The sequence below is a fragment of the Misgurnus anguillicaudatus genome, chromosome 22 (assembly GCF_027580225.2).
Source record: "Misgurnus anguillicaudatus chromosome 22, ASM2758022v2, whole genome shotgun sequence".
Classification (NCBI taxonomy): domain Eukaryota; kingdom Metazoa; phylum Chordata; class Actinopteri; order Cypriniformes; family Cobitidae; genus Misgurnus; species Misgurnus anguillicaudatus.
The window spans coordinates 24,103,854-24,126,976 of NC_073358.2; the positions used below are offsets into that span (position 1 = coordinate 24,103,854).

The window sequence follows — 23,123 nt, forward strand, 5'->3', positions numbered from 1 at the left end:
AGATTTTATTTTGAATTACAACTTGGCCTTTGAACATTTATGTGTTGTAGGAATATCATAAACACTGAACTGAATGCTTGAATACTGACATAAAAGTTTGTAAAAAGCTAGCTGACGCAGTAAAAGTTTAAAAACTATATTATACTATATAAACTGTTTGCTGTAGCCCCACATACAGTACAACCGGTAAGCAGTAACGAAAACAGAAAGACCCTGTGTTTGTATAGGAGTGGGGTTTTTAGAGACCACATCGCTCCTGTGCTTCTGTGAAGCAAGATCTTATCTCCTAGACCTTGCTACTGCACATTTTTCTACATTTAGACATGGTAAGATAAATTTGTTTTTGGAAATATTCAAACATATATGTTACTCATCAATTTCACATAACAAATGTTTACATATATTTCACAACCACAGCTATAACAGAACTGACCAAAGTAACCCCTGGTTGTTGTTGTTTAGTGTCTTGTTTATCCTGAACCATCAAACTGCCCAGTGGTCCTTAGACCAAAATTCTATGCTTTTTTGCACCTTTTGCATGCACTTGGCAACAGTGACTTTATGATGTTGAGATCTATCTCTTTTTTTACTACTATTACAAACTCAACTATTTACAAATAAAAACAAACAAGGCAATTTGCTGATGCTTAAGAAGGTAACATTTGACATTAAAAACTAGATGTATGTGCACCTTTAAACAGAATGACTGGTTGTTTTGTTACTTTTGTCATCTTATTTTTCTTTAAATGCTCTCCAAAAGCTAAACAAGATTTCTTGTAAGATTACAAAAAATAAGTCTCAGTAGTCAAAAATGAAACAGCACACGATGTTGATGTTACTTTTCTGTTGTGGTTTTTACAGGTTTGAATGTATGTCAGAGAGAGCTAATAACTAACAGAGGTTTAACCACTGAGCTGCAGTTTGATGTCTCACTGCCATTTTCTTTTCAATAGACCTCTTAAAGTCAGACAGAAAAGCAGATATGGAGTCAGCTCACTTCTGGGATCATAAGGATATTCCTACAGCTGGAATCTGGATTGTCGGAGTTCTGCATCTTAATCTGTAATAGGCAGCAGTCTGATTGAAGTCTTCACCACTATAATCTGTTCAGAGATTGGCTGATTAGCCTCTGAGCAAACTGAACTACCTCCTGGTATTGAACTGCTGCTGTTCTGAAACATGGGTGTGAAGCGACATGTTATCTTCTGGATCTTATTACTAATTCTATATGTTACATTTAAACATGGTAAGCAACAATCATTTTAATGCAATTCTTTTTGTAAATATTCATATATACATTACTTTCTTTGTTCAGTTTATCCATTTTACTCTGGAAATATTAAACTACGATGGCATAACACAAACTCTGTTATATTTTATCATCCACTTAAATGTCTTCTAATGTCTTAAATGTTTATTGGTTTTTTGTCTAGTTTTTAGTATAAACATCTAAAACATTCTTAAATAAAGACGTATTTTCTTGATTAGCAAAATGACCTAAGAAAATAAGGCTCGTTTTTAGACCAAAAATATCAAAGTTAAGTGAATTTTTTGCTCGTTTTTCCGTGGCCGTGTCACGTACTGTCTTTTTCCGTAGCATTCTCATGGATTGGTTACTCAACTGCTTTTTTGCTATTTTCAAACCATTGTCGCTTGGGTTTAGGGTTAGATTTGGTGTTTGCTTTAAGTATTGGTTTATACTATTTTTTCTGCTTTATTCTTTTATATTTTCTAAACTTAAAACAATTGTCGCCTGGCAATGGGGTTAGAGTTGGGTTTGGGTAAGGATGCATTTTATGTAAATCTAACCCTAAACCCAAGCGACAATTTGTGTTTTAAGCACAAATTCACTTAAATCTTTTTTTAAAAAAAATTTCTAAAAACTAGACTTACAGTTTTTTTTAATAAGAAAATACATCTTAATATTAGAATTTTTAGTTATTTAGTACTGAAAACAAGACAAAATAAGTAAGAAAGTAAGTAAGAAAGTCATTTTTGCAGTCTGAAGTGCATACACCCTTTGCCTAGAAATTGCAAAACCGTCATTTTATGAAGAAGCTTCTTAAAGTTTTTAAGATGAATTTTAAAGATTATTAAAGGTGTTCATATTTAATCTGGGATCATATTGGCTGCTTTTCTTTTAATATTCAGTCTAAGTCATCTATTTGCAAAAATAATATTTTAAAATAAAATTTCTGTTTTCTAATAACAGAAAGTAATCTGTTTGGCAGCTATATTTTGGTCTACGAAAGTATGTTCAAGCATTAATCCATACACCTTCAAATGAAAAGAATTTTATGGTTAACATTTCAGTCAAGTGTTTAAAAATTTTTGACCGGTAGTATATGCTTTACATCTGTTACTTACAACATATGTTATGTACAGTATTTAACAAAAAAGTAAAAACAAAATTTACAAAAGTAACTATAAGTTACCTGGATGGTCAACAATGAATTTTATTGCAGTAGTAAATAACAAAAAAAGTTATCACATAATCATAAATTTTACAAACACTTGATTCTTAAAACTTTGTTGCTTGGATGGTCAACGCTGGTTTTGTGATAGTTGTTTATGAATCCCTTGCTTGCATTAAGCTTTTAACTTTTAAACTAGTGGGATCCCTTTTATTACACTGAAGAACAATAAAAAGACTCACACCCAACTGTTACGTAAGGTGCAAAATCTGCAAATATTTACCAATGCTCAAAAAGAGCATCAAAGCAAAATTGGTAACAATTTATTTTACGACCCGCAATGTACCGGGTACTTAAACCGAATTTACAGCGTACCTATTTGTAACAACAGGGTACCTCTACAGTACGTACTTGTAGGTATAAGGGAACAATATGTTACGTTTGGGGTAATAAGGGGTTAAGAATATGAAGAATTATAAATTATTTATACTCTAAGTATTTTATAACTACAGGGTACCTATTGTAATATTACGTGGTATGTATGACTTAGTCAAGTCTATGGGGAAATTATGTTTTTTTATGATTTTATTGTGATTTTTTCATATTGACTACTGAATGTTGTATACAGTCGATGTCTATGAGCCACATCGGCAAATAAATATAACAGCACATCACTTTTATTTTACTAGCCTATATAACTTGCTTTTAATAACAAAAGTCCAGTTGATTTAATGTGGTTATCTTTTTTTTAAGGCAAGTACAATAAAAATAGCAACTTATTCCCTATTTACCAGGTAAATAAACATTTGCGGACATATTTGAAGTGGTGCTTTGCAATTTTGACTCTTTTATTTCAAATGACACAATAATGACCACAAAGCAGCACTCTATTTGTTTATTTTTAATAGGTGTTATCATTGGCAGAATAAAACTTTGCAACATGTGTAGACACAAGTATTTTGGCCAAATATAATTTATGCAATGGCAAACCAGAATGAAACAACAGCAGATATCAGATCACGCTAAAGCAAAAGACGACTATGCGTAGGCTACAGTGTTGCCAAGTCCGCTTATTATAAGCGACTTTGGGCTTGCTTTTCTGTAAAGTCGCTTACAAATATTGTCGTGGGTCGCGTTATTTTGGGCTTGTTTATAAAGTGTAGTTGTTGTTTTTTTCTGGCTAGGAAAACGTAGTCAGTGAGTGATGTAAACTTTAAATTAATGCGCGCGAGTTGCGACTGATGTTGACTGACTAGACTGTAGGAGAGTTTTTTGGAGGAACAAATGCATGGGACAAAGTGGGAAAAGACTGGGAGAAAGAGAAAGGAGTAAAAGAATGAATTCAACCTGTCGTGTGGGACGACTCAAAGCACTGTGCAGAGTATCAGTTAAGTGTGAAATACGTGCACACCATGCGGACCTCAAACAAACATAAAAAATGCAGCCCCGTTCTCCTCAATGGTCTCGTACACACTGCAAAAACCATAGCAACGTTCTGCCGTCTCGCGTGCGTATCACTCACAGCTTTGACCAAAATAATCTAACAGCATTGTGTTTTTTTGAGGCTTACGGATGGGGGGGGCGTAGAAAAGTCGCTTGTTTTGGGCTTGTTTTCACAGGCCTGGTTGCTTATTTGTCTCGCGAGATCTGGCAACACTGGTAGGCTACTGCGCAGGTGTAGAGCGCTCAGCCGTCTGCAGGAGGTTTGCTGGAACGCGATCCTGAGGTGAAATTTCTTTAAGAGGTTTTTAAAACTTTATACACTGTGAAGTACGGCTGCGAGTGATGTGAGCAGGATCCGCATGCTGGATAAGGTGACTGGTTTTGTTAACACTCTGGGGTCGGCTGCGGCGCGGGCGCCGCCAACTCTTTATTTTTCAATCACTCCGTAAAGAGACTTAGATAACTCTGCTGATTTTGGACATACAGATGAGATTTATACATCATTTAAAACGTTAAAGTGTCTAGTTTTTTTTCTGTCCACTCCCAATAAAAACAGAATGCTGTGCTTTTCGCAAAATTAAGAAAATAAACATGATGCGCGTTTTGTTCTCTCTCCCTCAGTAAAGTCATTTCAGAAACGCGTCAGAAAATTAACTGTAACTTCACGAATACATGTAAACAAATAAATGTCTACGTAATGCTTGGAATTTCAGCTTTTAAATGATGTAAGTGAGATCGAAAACATATATTGTCATTCGGTGTAAACTGTATGAGAAGTAGGAGAGGGACCGTCTCTCTAATGTTACCTGATTATCTGTAATGAGAAGAGATCGCCACGCCCCCGCGCCATTGAAGTGAATGAGCTGAGACATCCTTTTGGGAGTACTTCGACTCGCCTGAAAAGTCTGCTCCCCTTCTCACTCTCATAATGGGAGAGGGAGGGTGTTACTGCGCCGAGTCGAAGTACTCCCAAAAGTGCTATTACGCCATAAAATATAGTTACTCTTTTAAATCCGCTTAGAAAAGCGCTATGTTTTATTTTGTACCACCAAACTTGCTCGTATAACTACTCGTCTTAAATAGGAAAAACGTTAAAAATTATTTAAAATTTAGTTTAAAGCTGTAGTCTACGATGTTGAAAATCGGTCGAGAAAGGCTAAGACGGTTGGTAAGCTTTAAAAAAACTCATCCCGCACCTCCACACACACACCTCTCCCACCGGGACACGACCTGAACAACGTCACTCAGTCAAGCTGTGATCACCGGTAGTAAACATCGGAACAGAGATTTACCGAGATTTAGCTAAAAGCAGTGAACACATTAAGGGCCAATCCCATTTCTCTGTCTTACCCCTTCCCCTACCACTTCGTCTTACCCCTAGCCCTTGTCCCTCAAAACCAAGTGTTAAGCGCTAGGGGTGAAAACATACCCCTATGAAATGAGACACCGCTTGGTTACGGTTACGTCATCATACATCGTCGTTGGCTGACTGCAACGTCACAAGACGCGACAAATGTTGATCACAAACTTCCAAGATGCCGAGTGCAAGTGTAAGCGAAAGTGAATCAGCCGCCAAGTTTCTTCTGGCGTCCCTGTGTGATACAGGACGGTATACGTAAAGCATGTACCGATAAGCATGCAGTCCATTCATGGCTAGTTAGAGAAATACGGGAATGTTGTGCAAATCAGCAACGTAACGTTAGCGTAGCAAAGTAGCGAAATTTTAAAACATTTAAATTAAGAACATAATTCAAATATATATGAACAGGACTGTATAGAGCACAAAACAAGACGTTAGTAATTTTTTAATTAATTATTAAGCCGAAAATACTTACATTTATGGGATTTTCTAGACGCTCTGGCCGCCATTTTTGCCGGTTGCGCAGTGTATTCTGGGTACCCCTTGGTTTCAAGTAAGCTCGCGGAAATTCTTGGTTTTAAGGGGTATCTACTACTTGCCCTTAGCCCTACCCCTTGATCAAAACGAGAATTGGGATAGCCCTTACTCTCACGTGAACGTGCAAAACTAAGGGGTAGGGGTAAGGGGAAGGGGTAAGACAGAGAAATGGGATTGGCCCAAAGCCTTGAAGGAATGAACACTTACAATTGAAGAGTTTCGTTTCAAAACGAGATAACCACCGTTTTTTTAATTGTTCAGAAATCTCGTTTTTTGGTTGTGCATTCCAATTCATTTCAATGCAACTGCAGTTGGTTTGTTTTGATTTAAACCTTCATGACTTAAAAAATACAGCTAAGTAGCACCATAAAACAAAATAATAACATGATAACATAATAATAAACATGTTTTGACAAAAATGTTAAAAAATGGATTTATCTCGTTTTGCAATGAAACTCTTCAATTATGACTGATTGACGTTATTTACTTTCACAACAACGTTTGGCATACGTTTCCCCTCCTGAGCCTCGTTTCCCCTGGTCAAAAGTGCTACCTAGCGCACATTAATTGCACAATAATTATTAGTTACTATTGCTAAGGTTTTGAGTAATTGTTATAGCAGCACACAACCATCTTGTTCAAATTTCGATCGTCTTCGAACAGAACCCCACTAACTGTTAGGCCTATTGAAATATATTCAAGCACTTCAAGAAATATAATTACTTTGAAAGCTAAACTGCTAACATTCCAATGCCAACCGGCAGCATGAGCATGTTGTCAGACTGATATAAAGATATTTATGTGACACCTCACACCATAAAAGTATAAATAAATGCTAACCTGCTCAACAAAAAGTCTGCCGTGTCAGCGTCGGTTTTCAGTCCCATATCTCCCTGAAGCTTCCTCCAACGGTCAATGGCGGACCCTATATTAATTCGACTTTGAGTCCGGCGTTCTTCACATTATTTTTTTTATCTCTGCTCTTTCTTCTACAGACTTTCTCTCTCTTCCAACCTTGACTGTAGGGACGGCTATCTGCTGTCGGTTTGTTTTTTCTCCATTTGTGAGCTGTTGCTACTTTGCTAGCTACCATACACTGTCAGAAATTTCATGTCGCAGCAGGGGGGCGGGTGGAGTGCGATGGGGTGGAGACGCGAGCACAAGGTGGAGTTTCAAGTGGAGCGGGGATTGGATAAGAGCAGTTGACCAATGTAAGCTGTCCAGCCGGACAGCTTACATTGGTCAACTTCTCTGCCGCTGTACAACCAATAGAGTGAATGGATTTTTTTCATTCGTTTTTCTCTTCATATTGTTAGGATTTTACTGTAGAGCCATAAACGAGGTTATTAATAATGAACAATCTTTGAAATCGTAGACCATAGCTTTAAAGGTCTTATGAGTGTGAACTGATTGCTCAGTAGTCATAAACAAGATGGTGATTTTCTGTTGTGGTTTTCACAGGTTTGAATGCATGCCAGACAGAGCTTATAGCCAACACGAGTTTAACCGCTGAGCTGCAGTCTGATGTCCGACTGCCCTGTTCTTTTAAATCAGACCTTTTACAGTCAAACAGAACTGATACGGGTGTGGAATGGAGACAGCTTACTCCAGCAGTGGTAGATATTGTGGAGATCAGTCTGGAGGGTGAAGCAAAATTCTGGAATAGCAAACGAGGGCGCATAAAGACATTCCCAAAATTGGAATCTGGATTGCCACAGTTCTCCATCTTAATCCGTAATGTGCAGCAGTCTGATTTAGGTCTCTACCACTGTAATCTGTTCAGAGAGATTGGCTGTCTCCTAGCCTATAAGCAAATTGAACTACGCCCAGGTAAATTAATTACACCACCTTAAAATCTGCTAAATGCCTAAATGTAAATGTTAAGGTTTACAGATCACTGTGCTGTGTTTTACATATGTATATTTTGTAACATGATTAACACAATAAGCCATCTTTGTTGTATGAAGCTGTGGTTTTAGTGGACTCTGAGAACACTTTAACTTGGCTGATCCCAGTTGCAGCAACAGGAGGAGGGGTTGTGCTACTCATGCTACTTATAATCACATTTAAATGTTTTAAACGTAAGTATTACTAAAATGACATTGCTTTTGTCTTTGCCATTCATGCAATCCACTAATCATCATAATTAACTGATTTTATATAAAATGTGCATATGTATAAATATCTGAGTCAAAACATGAATGATTGATATATGAAAAGTTCTTGTATTTGCACACAGTCAACCACAGTGTGGGTTTCATTGGTGAACAGCAGAACTAAATATAGGCTAGTAGTTAGTGCAACTAGCTTCCTTGCTGAGACTAGTGGTGGTGCTGGGTTGGAAACTGCTCAAATTTGTTGCTATCTGTTTTCATCACAGGTAAACAAAATATCAGTGGTGGACCAGTCTACGGTATATTTCCAGCTCTATAAAATAAGACTATGCACACATTAACTCTGTGGGAGACATTTTGTCCTTTTAAAATCAGCCTATGCTAATCTTTTCATTTGCAGAAAGAGCAGGACAAAAAGAACACAATTTTTCGTCTCAGTAGTGTTGGGTGTATGTTTGAAAGTATATTAATGTTAAAACTAATAAAATGTTTGTCTCAGTAGTGTTGGGTTTATGTTTGAAAGTATATTAATGTTAATACTAATAAAATGTTTCATTAAGGTAATGTTTTAAGCTTGAAATAAAATTAATTTAGCACAATAGTTGTTGCATTTGTTAGAAATAGTAGTTGCATTCTCGGCCACTGGGGGCATTAATTGCTTAATTCCTGCAAATTCAATCCAACTACAGTACATTTTTATCTGTTTTTTTTTAATAGAAAACACATCCAGGACCAACAGAATAAAGACCCCCAATGAAATAAGTAAATATTAAATAACCAGCACTAGATTCAGATGTTTCTGTGTATTAGTAAATGTTGTCCTAAATTAACTAGTTTGGAAACATTTAATGGCAACTAATCCTTTATGTTACAGATTTGGAGAGCATGCAAGCCTTCCGAGGTGAGAGTTCATGGTCTGTAGCTTCTGTTAATATATATTTTTTGCCAGTGCAATTGTTCTGCCCTACAGAATAACAAATATGTGGATGTTTGAAGAGATGTGGAAGCTACATAGATGTATTTTGCTGGTGAGCTGTATTGTTTGAAATTCAACAACATATGGCTAAATTCATAAAGATTTGTTTGAAAACTTTTTTATAAACCCACCCCTATTAATCTCTGACTTCTGAAAGGTTATGTTCTGTGTGTGATCATATAAACTGAAGTGCTATTATGTTACAGGGGCCTGCAAAAATACTGGCAGTGATCATGTCTATGGTAGGTTTTCAGCTTAACTACATAAGGGTTACAGAAGATACTCTATACATGTCTTTTATAACACCTTGTGAGATTTCATGATACACAGGACCTATAAGCAGTTTGTGTGCGAATGATTTAGTAATCTGTATAATTTCTATGACGTAAATGGGTCATTCTACAAAAAAAGTGGAAATGCTTGTCCCTTGCTTTTGCAGACCACTTAATCATTTAAAGTTCCCATATTATGAAAAACTCACTTTTTCTGGGTTTTGGGGTGTTCATTTGTGTCTCTGATGCTCCCACATGCATACAAACTTGGAAAAAATCCATCCATGCTGTTTTGAGTGAGATACAGGTTTCTTAATGTCCTCTGCCTTGAGTCTCAGATTACACGGTTTCAAACTCAGCTCCGAAGTGACGTAAGTAGCCGTTTCATCACATTCAGTTTGAATTTTCCCGCCCACCACCCCACTCGCAGGTCTCCACCCACCAGGTAGCTAGAGAGCACAGAGAGCAGTCACTTCGCTGATACCCTCTCTACTGTCATCATTTCTCACGGAAATAACAGCGCTATTTGGATATTATGGATTATACTCCCGCCTACTTTTAAAAACAAAGTTTTAATGCGTGGTTATTGGAACCCGAAGTAATCTTATATACAGTGTGTTACGACGCAAATGTCCCGCTGTGGTAATGTCCCGCCCCTCCTCCACTGTAATTGGACGGCCGTGTGAAGACTGTGACATTGACGAGCGGAGCTTCTCACTCAAAGTTGAATATGGTTTTCAGCGCGGAGCTGCTTGCTTATTGGAAAAACGAGCGTGTCGCAACGCATCGCTTTCATTATGCATAGGCTTATGGTAATCGTCAAAATAGTTTTCCAACTTGTCATCCTGGCATAATGTACAGTTAAAATTAAATAAAATTAAAAATACACTGCTGTGGACGTTGTTTACTTCATTAATGTGCTTTACTTTGTTAATGGAATAAGGATGCGAGTAGGATTCGGTATTCGGATTCGGCCGAATCTTAAACGATGGATTCGGGATTCGGCCGAACCTAAAAAATCTGGATTCGGTGCATCCCTACTACATTTATGATGCTAGAGCATCTGTATCTCAAAACAGAGATCATACATTGATGCTAATCCCGTAAATTATACATTTAAAAGGTATAGTGATGTTACAATTGTTTGTAGACAGTTACTTAGGCTATATAGATATTTTTGCAGGCTAGATAGTTTACAGCGTGGTTTTGAAAGTTTAAAAAAAATTTGACGGCTTTATTTACAATTCTACAAGAACTAAGTAATAGTGCTTTGCCAAACTAAAAGTTTTTTGCCAAACTAACCGAGACCGGGCCTTACCGCCCCGGCTTTTCTGATGAGGCTAACCCCCGAGCCTCTTATAACTTTCCGGACCTCCCGCTAGCTTCTAGCAATTAGCACGCGGTCCACAAGCAGTATACATCCCCCGCCGGGTCTTAATTTCTGTAATTTGCGAAAATAATGCGTTTGAAAAGGTTTATAACGGGAATATGTTAGCATTGTCCAGGGAAAACGAGTGTATTGTTGAAACTGCTACATCACAATTGACTCTGGAATCATTGTGTGTCAAGAGTTTCTTCTCCTGTAGTGTACTTATTAGTGATACTTTTCTGCATGATTTGTCTGTTGGCAACATAAACCGTTAATAATAAAAATATATAAAATAATAACACAGTATGGTCTGTACTGCTCATGATATCACTATGCACGCGCACATGACGGTAGTAGTGGGGCGTGATCAAAGGAGCAGCAGCTCATAAATATGTAATGACTAGCTCAAATCGGCACAATCTGAAATGCCCTGAAACAGAGGCTCCTAGAGATGGGTAACAATCTTTTCCTACAAGCCATTTTGAGCAAACAACTTTTGAAACATGCTTTATTAAATAGCACATCGCAGCCATTTTGTTAAAATATTATTTTTTTCTGTAAATTGTCATTGGTGTTAACATCATTGGTGTTACCGTCATTAGTGTTACTTCTCTAATGAGTACTTCCTAAGCACTATTCCTTTAACTGACCAACATAAAACCATAAAAACAAAACAAGATAAAAACTTTTATCATATTCATTATATAATATATTATTATATTCTAATTTTGTCATTGGTGTTACATTGTGTCATTGGTGTTAAAGCAAGTTTTGGTGTTATGAATGTATTTTCTTGTACTTTCTAGTAATATTTTGTTGTTGATATGGGATGTAAGACATTGTTGATATTTCAGTCTTTGCATCAAAGCCTTTTTGGTTGAATATTTTAGGTTTTGTTGGTCTTAAAGAAAAAATCAAACTGAGAATCAAATAATTTCATACAATGCTGAGTAAAGATGAAGAATTTAATTAAACAAATATTAATAATCAATTATTTTTCTTGCTGTTATCATTCCTCTACTCAACCTTTAACTAAATACACAAGCTGTAATTAGAAAAAAATATTTTGTATCAACATTAATGTTATTTAAATCACAGGTAATACCAATGACAAATAAATGACTCATGGATTCTTTATTAAAATGTATTAAAAAGTTAAAAATAGATCAAGCTCCCCGCTTTGCGGATTCAAAGATTTGAAGTTAATTAATAAATGCTATTAAAGAAGTTTTGGGTATGTTGAAAAAAGTTCATTTAAGCAAAGTTCCATCACCCGAATTCCACCTTTTCTGTAGAATGACCCAAATTATTGTGCCACCCTGCTGAAAAAAAAAACAATAAAACCATTACAGAAAATTCTAATTTAATAGCAACTTGGCTATTATCTCAAATTTGTTTAATGCTCTGTATAATGTTCTGTAAAATGTCCCTCATGTAGTTTAATTGCTAATACTGTATAGTGATGGGCGATTTCAAAACACGGCATTTTTACTTAATAGCTTAATTAAGTTAATTTATTTTCTTAACAAACATATTTTTAGAAAAACCTTTGCAATTATTGTGTAAAAAGTGTAAAATGTTTGGACTGAGCCCAGCAGGTGGAGAGATATTTAGGTGTTTCAAGCACTTTGAAACAGTGAATCATTTTTAATCATCAATTTGAAAGCTTCGTTTCCCCCATCACTGTATATGCCAACTGTAACATATAGTATGTCAGTGTTTCCCCTACCATTATATAAGGGGGGGCGCCCCGCCCTCCTAACGGCTCGACCCGCCCCCCTTGAAGGTCAAGTATATTTGATTTTTCTTATAGCGCCAGATAACAATTTGTTATTTTATTAAACAAACTAAATAGCCCTCAAGTAACATGTTATTTATCTTATTTCTACGATGGCATGTCTTTTTGTCTGTGTTTGCACGTTTAAAATTCTCCAATTGAGTGCGCACATTTATATTTTACTGTTCGGCTTAATTCACTGAATGCTCGCTCTGTCGTGTGCAGCGCACGCCTCATAACTGAAAAGGTGACGGTGTATTCCCACACACACGCGCGCATTCTAATGCTGTACAGTAGCTATAACTCTGTGTAACAGTAACAGTGTATGCTGTCATATTTCTGAATTTGCATCGATTTGTCTGCGCTATTAGGCTACGCGACCAGGGCTTGACATTAACACCCGCCAAATGCAGGTAGATTTCGGCTGTGGCGGATAAGACAGCCAATCCCACTAGCCACTTTGGCTGGTTGAATTTTTTTTTAATTGTAGTTTTCTTAAAAGTTATGCGAAATTATAAACAATGCGCAATGACTATTATAAACAATGCGCAATGACACTGGGAAACTACAACTCAATCGAGTACAATTACTCAGTCATTTTAGGATGCCATAGTCAAGTTTAATCATATAAAATGTATTTTACCAGCAACAAAGTTGTGGCCAGTGAAAATGCTGGGTGGGTAGTAACTTTGGAAAACAACTAGCCACTTTGGCTGGTGAGCAAAAAAGTTATTGAAATAAAAAAGCTCATAACTCAAAAAGACATGATGAGAAAACAGCAGTAAGGCTTCAATGTAAATGTATGGTTATTTTGTCAGACAATTATAAATTAAGTTTATATATCAGGATTTCAGCAGAGTTAAAGGAACAGCTGGTTGGATTAAACTCAAGGTGTGACTGCATCGTGTTTACTCACTACTTTATAGTCGACTCGTTTTATGTCTGACAACAGAACAGATAATTAAAAAAAACATTGACGAACAATGAATGAGCAATAATATATATATATATATATATATATATATATATATATATATATATATATATATATATATATATTATTGCTCATTCATTGTTCGTCAATGTTTTTTTTAATTATCTGTTCTGTTGTCAGACATAAAACGAGTATATATATATATATATATATATATATATATATATATATATATATATATATATATATATATATATATATATATATATATATATATATATATATATATGAAGAGTTTGGTTCCAAAACGCAATAAATCCATTTTGACAAATTTTGGTAAAAACGTGTTTTCTATACCAAGAAAGTGACAAGATGAAAACAACTATTTTCTGTTACAAACTTTCACATAGCATCTTTAGGTTATAAAAACATAAAAAATTCAAATCCATAAGTTGATTTTCAAAGATTTATTATAAAAACGGATTAATTTTTCCACAAAATGCAATAAATCCATGACAAGTTTTTATTCAAAATGCTATAAATCTATTGAATCAATAGCCTTTATAAATGTGCATTTATCTTTGCCATGTTATATTCATTTAGTTGACTAGTTGTACACACTAATTAAAAATATAAACATTAATGTCATTAATCAAAACACTTACTTTGTCATATTAAGATCACTGTCATTGCGGTTACGTCGTCGCTTAACGTCTTTCACAGAGATCAGCTGTAAAATGTTTTTGGTCCTGCTCGATTTTCGTTGACTTTGAATAAAATTATGTAAAGTTTTTCATAAGATCCTCTGGGGTCAATGTGTTAGCATGAGAAGCTTGATGCTGTCGGGAGAACAAGCACCTGTCTCCCGAGTGCCTCTCAGGGAAAATATTAGATGCTGATGGCTTACGTTTCTTTCCCGTCACAGAAAACCATCACAGGTTTAGCGATGCAATTAAAGTATTATTTTGTTTTGTTTGTTGATCACGGAGTACAAAGTAGATGAGGAAAACTAGGACTCCGTGTACTCAGCGCGTCCGCCATTGTTTGTTTACACTGCGTGACTGGTGGGCTGTAATATCAGAAATGGATTTATTGCGTTCTGTAAAAAAGGAGGAGTGGCGTTTATCGCATTTTGGGAAAAAAGGGAGAAAAGATGACAGAATAACACGGCGGATATTGGATTTTGCGTAAAATTAAGAATTTACTTTTAACTACTGACCTGATATAATACTGATTTTGGCAGTAACTCATTTTTTTCAAAAATGGCGTTTATCGCGTTTTGGAACCAAACGCTTCATATATATAATATACCTACCCAACCAACCCCCCCCCCCCAAAGCTGTAAACCTAGGGGAAACACTGTATGTGTTACACATATATGATGTTATGGGGACATCTAGTGGCCATCTGATACATTGAAATCCAGAGTCACGTGTGTGTGTTTGATGATTGAGAGTTAGTTAAATAAAGTTATGTGATGAAGCAGCAGCTCGTGTTCGTTTGTCTGTCTAAAGAACAGAACATGGTGTCAGAATAAAGTCGATATAAACGCAAAAAAAAAAAGAGGATGGCACAGTTACAGCCACCACCGCCGTTGATTCTGCAAGGAAATCTCTCGGAAAATTGGAAGAACTGAATACAGAAGTTCGAACTTTTCTCACTACCAAGCGGAGTGGCAGAGAAGTCTGAGACGGTGCAGTGTGCTACATTTCTGCACGTGGCGGGGGAAGAGGCCATAAAAGTATGTAATACATTTGATTTCTCAGAAGAGGAGAAAAATAAAATACAAATAATGAAAGACAAGTTTAAAAATTATTGTGAGCCTCGGAAAAATCTATCGTACATCAGACACGTGTTTTTCACGAGATCGCAAGGTCCTGCAGAAACAATCGACATGTACGTCACTGATCTGAAAAGCAAAGCAAAAGACTGTGAGTTTGGTGATCTGCACGATTCATTAATTCGTGATAGGATTGTATGTGGCATTAGAGAGGATCAACTTAAAGGCAGACTTCTAAGGGAAACGGATCTCACATTGGAAAAAGCCATAGACATATGCAGGGCCAGCGAGATCACGTCGAGTCAAATGAAAGCACTCAATGATGAAGTAAATGTACATAAAGTTGAATCTATAAAGCCAAAGAAAAGAGACACCAAATCAGAGCAGACATCAGTGATGAGTAAGGGGCCAGTCACACCAAAAGCGTTTATGGCAGTTGCAGGCGCCTTTTTTGAATGATATTCTATGGGCAGGGCGCATTTGCGCGCTGTTTATGTGTGCCAAGCGCCTTGCGGTTTTTTGCCGCCTGCCGCGCACGCGTTTTTGAAGGAGCGCTGAGAGCGGAGAAGCGCCGACGTCATTCGCGTCTTTGCATTGTCCAATCAAATGAGGGGAGAGGCGGGCCTTACGTTGTGGCGAGGGAAGTTTACAGCTGCTTTGAAGAACCGGACTCCACTCGCTCACTCTCTCCTGCGTGTTTGTGCACCTCTCATCCTCAAACAAGGTCAGAGCAAGCGCCCTCTTTTTAAAGTTTCTGCTAATATGACAGTTAACAGCAAAAGAGCGTTCGCGCTTCAATATTTGATTGACAAGACAGCTGACTCGGTGGTTGCTTAGCAATATGAAAAGCCGTGTCGCACTGCTCTTTTTTAAAAAAAGGCAGTGCGACGCGCCTTGCGTTTGCAAGCGTTTGAGTCGCTTTTGGAGTGACTGGCCCCTAAGGAATGCAGCAGATGCGGCAACAAGCACGAGTACAGAAAATGCCCAGCCTACGGGAAAACATGTAAGTCTTGTCATCATTTTGCAAAGATGTGTAAAACCAAAGACCTGCAGAGTCAGAGTAAAAGAATGCATGTGATTGAACAAGATGGTAACATGTTTATTGGTACAGTAACTGTGGAAAAAGAAAGAAATGTAATGTCCATCAACTCAAGTAAGGAGGATGAACAATGGTTCGAAACAATCCAGATAAACAAGAATGATGTAAAAGTGACACTGGATACAGGAGCTGAATGTAATGTTTTGTCAGAAAGAGTGTACAAGTTGCTTAACATATCAGGGAGACTGCAGAGGTCAAGCGCAAACTTGTAACATATTCTGGACACAAGATGGCGCCATTGGGCAAGAGAGCACTGAGTTGTGTGTACAAAGGACAGAAATACAAAATCCTGTTTGAAATAATGAAGCATGATGCACCTGCCATTCTAGGACGAGCTGCATGTCAAAGAATGGGCATGATTAAAAGACTGTATGAAATAGAAAAGAGCAGTGACATTCTCAAGGATTTTGAGGATCTGTTTGAAGGATTAGGATGTTTACCCGGGAAACACCACATACAAATTGATCCAAATGTCAGACCAGTTGTGCATGCGCCGAGAAGGATACCTGTAGCTCTGCGAGAGAAAGTGGTTGAAGAACTACAAAGAATGGAGCAGATGGGGGTCATCGCAAAGCAAACTGAGCCAACTGAGTGGGTCAACAGCATGGTAACTGTAGTTACATCAAAGAAAATGCGCATTTGTATGGATCCTAAAGATCTCAACTTGGCAATACAAAGAGAGCATTATCCAATGCTGACAGTAGAAGATGTGGTCTCAAGAATGCCGAATGCAAAGTACTTTTCTGTGCTGGACGCGAATCAAGGGTTTTGGCAGATAAAGCTGGATCATGAAAGTTCTAAGCTTTGCACAATGAACACACCTATTGGACGATACCGTTTTCTAAGGTTACCTTTCGGTATATCCTCAGCGTCAGAAGTCTTTCAGAGATCCATAGCACAAATGATAGAAGGACTGGAAGGTGTGGTAAATATCATTGATGACTTGCTGGTGTGGGGAGACTCTATTCAAGAGCATGATGAAAGGCTAATAAAGCTGCTGGAATGTGCAAGAAAAAACAATTTGAAGCTCAACAGAAATAAGTGCAAAATAAGAATGATGGAGATCAAATACATAGGACACATTCTGAGTGCTCAAGGAGTTAAGCCTGATGAAGAAAAGGTAAGGGCAGTGACTAAAATTCCACCACAAAGCAAGCAAGAACTACAAAGATTTCTTGGAGTAGTGCAATATCTGGCAAAGTTCATTCCAAATATGTCTGACATAAGTGCACCTTTGAGGAAATTGTTGGAGAAAGAGACAGAGTGGCACTGGGAGGATGCTCAACAACAAAGTTTTGAAAGACTGAAATATTTGGTTACTCAAAGTCCTACTTTGAAATTCTTTGATGTGAACAAACCAGTCACATTGTCGGTCGATTCCAGTTCAGAAGGAATAGGAGCTGTGATTCTGCAAGAAGGAAGGCCAGTGGCTTATGGCTCGAGAGCTCTGAACAACTGTCAGCGTAGATACGCACAGATTGAAAAAGAGTTGTTTGCCATAGTTTATGGTTGTGAGAAATTTCACCAGTACGTGTACGGAAAGGAAATCACGATTGAAAGTGATCACAAGCCATTAGAGAGTATATTTAAGAAGCCGCTGCATCAGGCTCCTATGAGATTACAAAGAATGCTTCTACGACTACAGATATACAATCTGAAGGTGATGTACAAACCTGGTAAGGAGCTGTACATAGTTGATGCTCTAAGTCGGGCATATTTGCGTGAACAGAAGGAAAATCTGTTGGAAGAGGATCTAGAAGTGAACTGGATTACGTCACAACTTCCCATTACAGAACAGAAAAAAAGCAACAGCAGAGGATGCAGAGATGCAAATGTTGACAAATGCAGTGCTGAATGGATGGGCGAAAGAGCCATCTATGATGCCAAGGTCAATACAGCCATACTGGACATTTCGAGAGGAAATCAGTCATGAAGATGGTCTGTTATTCAAAGCAAATAAGCTCATTGTTCCAAACCAGCTAAGACAGGAAATGATCAACAAAATACACAAGTCACACCTGGGAATTGTCAAATGTAAGGCAAGAGGCAGAGACATTTTGTACTGGCCAAGTGTGTCGACACAAATTGAGGATGCAGTATCCAAATGTGCTACCTGCAATGAAAACAGAAACAACAATCAAAAAGAGCCATTGTTTCAACATGAAGTGCCAGGACGACCTTGGGAAAAAATAGGTACAGACATTTTTTACCACAATGGTTCAGCATTTCTGTTATGAGTGGACTACTTTTCAAAGTACATTGAGGTAAAACTACTACTGGACACGACAAGCTGTGGAGTCATCAGGGAAATGAAATCCATCTTCGCAAGGCATGGAATTGCAGATATAGTAATATCTGACAATGGACCTCAGTATGCAAGTGCTGAATTTTCAAGTTTTGCAGAAGAATGGGGATTCAAGCATGTGACTTAAAGTCCTGGTTATGCACAGTCTAATGGACAAGCCCAGAGAGCAGTGCAAACTGTGAAAAATCTCTTAAAGAAAGCACAGAGTAGTCAATGTGATCCATACATAGCACTGCTGGAGTACCGCAACACGCCAATGGAAGGGATACGATTATCACCTGCACAATTACTGATGGGGAGACGTCTCAGGACGAAGCTACCAACATCATCTGCTTTGCTTACCAGAGACAGAAGAAACAGAAGCAGTATTACAACAGGATGGCTAAATACTTACCTGATCTGCAACCTGGAGAAGGAATAAGGATGCAAAAGGGAGATTCGTGGAAGCCAGCCGTTGTTCTGGTCAAGCATGAACAGCCACGTTCTTTTATAGTAAAGACTCCTGATGGAAAGCTGTTCAGACGAAATCGCAGACATTTAAGAAAAACAAAAGAAAACAGACTCGTCAACATTTGAGAAAAGCGTTGACATGGATACCGATAGTCAGCAGTCAGTTGATGCATCACAAAACAATGCACTTGACAGTATGGACGTTTCAGATAAAAGAAATGGTAATGAAAGCGTGGAGAAAGAGCAAGCTTATCGTACAAGGTCTGGTAGAATTGTAAAAATACCTTAGAAATACAAAGACCGAGAGTTCATACAATGTTTGTGCATTGTTGGATGTGTAATAAGTTGAAATGCAATAGTTTCTGAGTATAAATGCATTTGTGAAATGTGTTAAATCATTTTGTAGTTATGCTGATATTTAGTTAATGAAACTCAAATGTTGTGTTTGGAACATTCATCTGTATAAAGGACTATACTTAGAAAAAGGCATGTAACATATAGTATGTGTTACACATATATGATGTTATGGGGACATCTAGTGGCCATCTGATACATTGACATCCAGAGTCACGTCTTCTGTGTGTTTGATGGTTGAGAGTTAGTTAAATAAAGTTATGTGATGAAGCAGCAGCTCGTGTTCGTTTGTCTGTCTAAAGAACAGAACACCAACAAGCATTAAGTGACATCAAAACCAAAAAATGCCTCCAGGCTTCTCTGTGACTCACCTCTGTTCTATCTCGTCAGTTGACCATTCGCAAAGCTAACGTTATATCCGACATTAGCAAAGCACTCCCACTGCACTGAACAAAGTAAACAAAACTCCCTGCCCGCCAGTTTAACTGTATGTTTTGATTGGTGAATAACGTCGGGGGCGCATAATATTTGTGATATGATTGGTCAGGTCGCCTGTCAATCAACGTCCCGCCACTTGAGGTTCGAGGCAACCCTTCCCCGCTGCTGACGGAAAATTCTGTAACCACACCCATATTTCCGCTATAATGCAGTAGGTGACGCTGTTACTTTATAAAACATTGCAGCATTTTTACCGACCCAAAAGCAGTAAATGAAGAGCTCAGATGCAAAACCCACTTAAGTGCGTCTAGCATGATTTCTTGTTAATTAGCATTTTTATCAGGCTGGAATTTGCCTAAAAAGCTAAAAAAAAAAAAAACAGTATGTTTTGAATGACCCGAGCGAGGGCAGGATTAAGCGTATCATTTGACACTAATGTTTTTGATGATAGTAGGCCTGCCTGCATCTGAACTCCCATACTCTGTATGTTTGGAGGGTCGTTCTGAAGCTGATCTTAAAAGCCCTTTACAAAATGGAATTATCTCAGCTTTTTGTTCAAAATGTGGTAGGCTTTTTTGGAAGAAACCTACGCGTATTACAGAGGTGATAAAAAATGAAGGAATAAAGATATGATGTTTAAAAGTCTGTTCTTTCATTTGATATATTTGATGTTTATATATTTAAAGAAGTAAAATTAATAAAAAATGTTGGCGATGGCTGGCAACTTTTTAAAACAATGCTACATCACTGCCATAAAATTTGTTTTATCTGTATATTTTTGTCTTTTCAAATTCTGCAGCGAACACCTCAACAAGCCAGACAACCAAGCCCAACAGTAAAAAGAGTAAGTGTCCAGCATTCTGTCCACTAAGACACTGAGCACTTTAATCCAAATATATGTTATTTGATTGCTATCAAACCTCTTACCCCATAATTAATTTGAAACCAGTCTGTCTAATCACTAAATTACAGGATAATCTTTTTTATTACAGATTTGCAGACCAAACAGACCTTCCAAGGTATGATATTATGGTCTGTAGTTAAAAAAAAAGATTTATCTTTCACATTGATTCAGCTGAGCATAAAACAGAAAAGGAAACTAACATTTTATACGATTTTTAAAAAGCTGTTGTTGTTTTACAGGATTTTCACACAAAAATCCAATCTACGGTTTAAAGTAAAACTGATGTGCATCAACAAGTTTAAAAGTTCTGCACATCTGTTCGGGAGGAGTTTGATCATCTAAACCTGTCAATCATTATTTCCAGTGTATGCAGCAGTCTACTTATACTGGCATCCCTTTTACACTGACTCCAGCTTCTTTATTCTTATTACTTCAATCCAATTCTGTAGGTCAAGTCTTGGACAGAGCCCAAGTCAAATTAGTTTACTTTTCCATTTTGTTAATTGACAGATGAATTTGTGAAAGCAATAAGAGTGATTATAACATATCAGAGATTGGTGCAGAGTTTTAATCAATTTGCATTATTACAGATTTGTACTGACCACACTTTTAAGACTATTAAATATTATAATTTTCTGTCCATTCTGATACAGATGACAAAAACATGAATGCATTGCATTCTCTTTTTACAGTGCATTTTGGGGTAATGTTTACAATTAGGCAGTAATAGCCTGTCTTGTAGTGAGGGGGACAAGACCGCCTATGCCGAGTTCGAGTCAAGACAGAGTCTTTGAAGGGTCGAGACGTAGTCGAGACCGACTCCGTTGGTTTTTAAATACAGTCGAGACCGAGTCCTTTAGGCGTCGAGACCAAGACCATAAAAACATGTCAGTTTTTATATTCATGATTTAATATCACCCCAGTTAATAGTCAACAGTTAGGCCTACAGACTAAGCTAGATTGGGAATTGTTTAGAGGAGCAGTCTTAACATCTTAATATGGACTATGCTTTTACTATCATAAAAAAAATCCCTACCACATGCATCATCATTCTAGAGATAAATAAACGGCTCTGATGGCAGTATCTTTGCATTGCACAATGGGATGTCATTTTCAAATAATGCCTGTCAACATTGCATTTTATTATTATTGTTATGTGTTTTTTTATATGAACATAAAAAAATGTGTTGGTCTCGAGGACTCGGTCTGAACTTACGGGTCCTTCTCCTCTCACTGTGGTCCGAGACCAAATCAAGAAGAAAGAGTCTTTGAAGGAACAAGTCCGAGAAAGCAGAAATCCGGTCTCGAGACCAGACTCGAGTACTACATCACTATTGTCTTGTATACCAAAAGTCACAGCTACTGAATACAGAGTTTATTTGATAGAGATAGATGTGGTAATTTGTGGTCTTTGAACAACATTTGCGCATAAAACAAAGTGCAGTGACTAAAAATTAGGTGAGAATTTTCTGTTACTCATTATTAACACATGATTAGAATCAAACCTCTGCTCCAATGAATTGTGACATAATGTACACAGTAAAATATTAAATGATTACAAAAAATGATTACAGTGTGCTGCTCTTTTCTAAATGCACTTTTCTAACAAACAAACAGCCTACAACAAAAATCTTTATAAAAGTGTGTGACTTGCTTTTTGAGGCCCATGCATGCAGAGAGAAGAAAAAAATGGTCCACAGAGCTAGAAGGAAATGACGGCAGAACTGATGACTTGTCCAGCAAACTCTTCACCCACATCCACATGCAGAGCAAACTGAAAGTTTCGGTGCCACTCACTCACTGAAGAATATGACATTCTGACAGGCTTCTTTCTTCATGTTTCCTTTATAAATGGTAAGGTACATTTTGTTATTTATATTTATATTTATGATTTTAATCAACCATTTTCAGCTAATCTTAACCTAACTGCAGATGTAAAGCAAAGATATGAACGTGTGGTTAATAATTGTGAGAAGTTATTACACTCCAAAAATGGCTAGGTTATTTTTAAGCCATGTTGGGTAAATATTGGACAGAACACTGGGTTGTTTTAACCCTACTGCTGGTCTATTTTATCCTATGGTTGCATAACAACAACCCAATATTGGGTCATTTTTAATCCAGCATGTGTTCTGTCCAATACTTACCCATTATGGGTTAAAAAATAACCCAGCCATTTTAAGAATGTAACCTGCTCAAAAATATATTCTAGTCCAAATAAACATTGAGCACTATAATTTGATTCCATATGTTTTAAAACATAAAAGAAAGCCCAGAAACCCCCCGATTGCATAATGTTTGATCAACCTGCGATGTTCAGACGGAAACTGGTGAATACAGTAGGCTGATGTTTGTTGCTGTTGTGGTTTTCTCAGGTCTGAGTAAATGTAGACAGGGGAAGTTAAGATACACCTAAACTGAGCTGCAAACAGACCCTCTGGTACATTGCTACTCTGTTACCTGCTGTTCAAATCAGGCGGCACTGGATAAAGATAGCTTGTTGTATTATACAGTATCTAATCTTTTGGAGAAAATCTGAAAGGTGAAGTAAATGCTTGAAATGGGAAATTACTGTGTACTTGTTTGTAGTTGCATCT

General features: G+C 37.2%; 1 protein-coding gene across 2 annotated transcripts; it reads left to right on the forward strand.

Annotated features, from left to right (window-relative positions):
• Positions 1-1,102: 1,102 nt before the first annotated feature.
• On the forward strand, positions 1,103-21,191 carry LOC129440576 (uncharacterized). 2 transcript variants are annotated; one of them, XM_055199987.2, is made up of 10 exons: positions 1,103-1,246; positions 7,216-7,584; positions 7,722-7,835; positions 8,135-8,167; positions 8,586-8,630; positions 8,743-8,769; positions 9,051-9,086; positions 20,422-20,466; positions 20,615-20,641; positions 20,766-21,191. In XM_055199987.2, exons 1-10 carry the CDS (start codon positions 1,180-1,182, stop codon positions 20,801-20,803), a joined length of 801 nt encoding a protein of 266 aa, XP_055055962.2. In that variant the 5' UTR covers positions 1,103-1,179; the 3' UTR covers positions 20,804-21,191. The 2 variants fall into 2 exon arrangements, with proteins under 2 accessions (XP_055055962.2, XP_055055963.2); XM_055199988.2 differs by lacking the exon at positions 8,135-8,167.
• The last annotated feature ends 1,932 nt before the right edge of the window (positions 21,192-23,123 follow it).

What these genes read in the sequence shown, in the direction of transcription:
- LOC129440576 (XM_055199987.2), top strand. Translation starts at nt 1,180, where the DNA reads ATGGGTGTGAAGCGACATGTTATCTTCTGGATCTTATTACTAATTCTA. An exon ending in TGGCAGTGATCATGTCTATG is followed by an intron (nt 9,087 to 20,421) that starts GTAGGTTTTCAG and finishes CAAATTCTGCAG; the next exon opens with CGAACACCTCAACAAGCCAG. An exon ending in CAAGCCCAACAGTAAAAAGA is followed by an intron (nt 20,467 to 20,614) that starts GTAAGTGTCCAG and finishes TTTTTATTACAG; the next exon opens with ATTTGCAGACCAAACAGACC.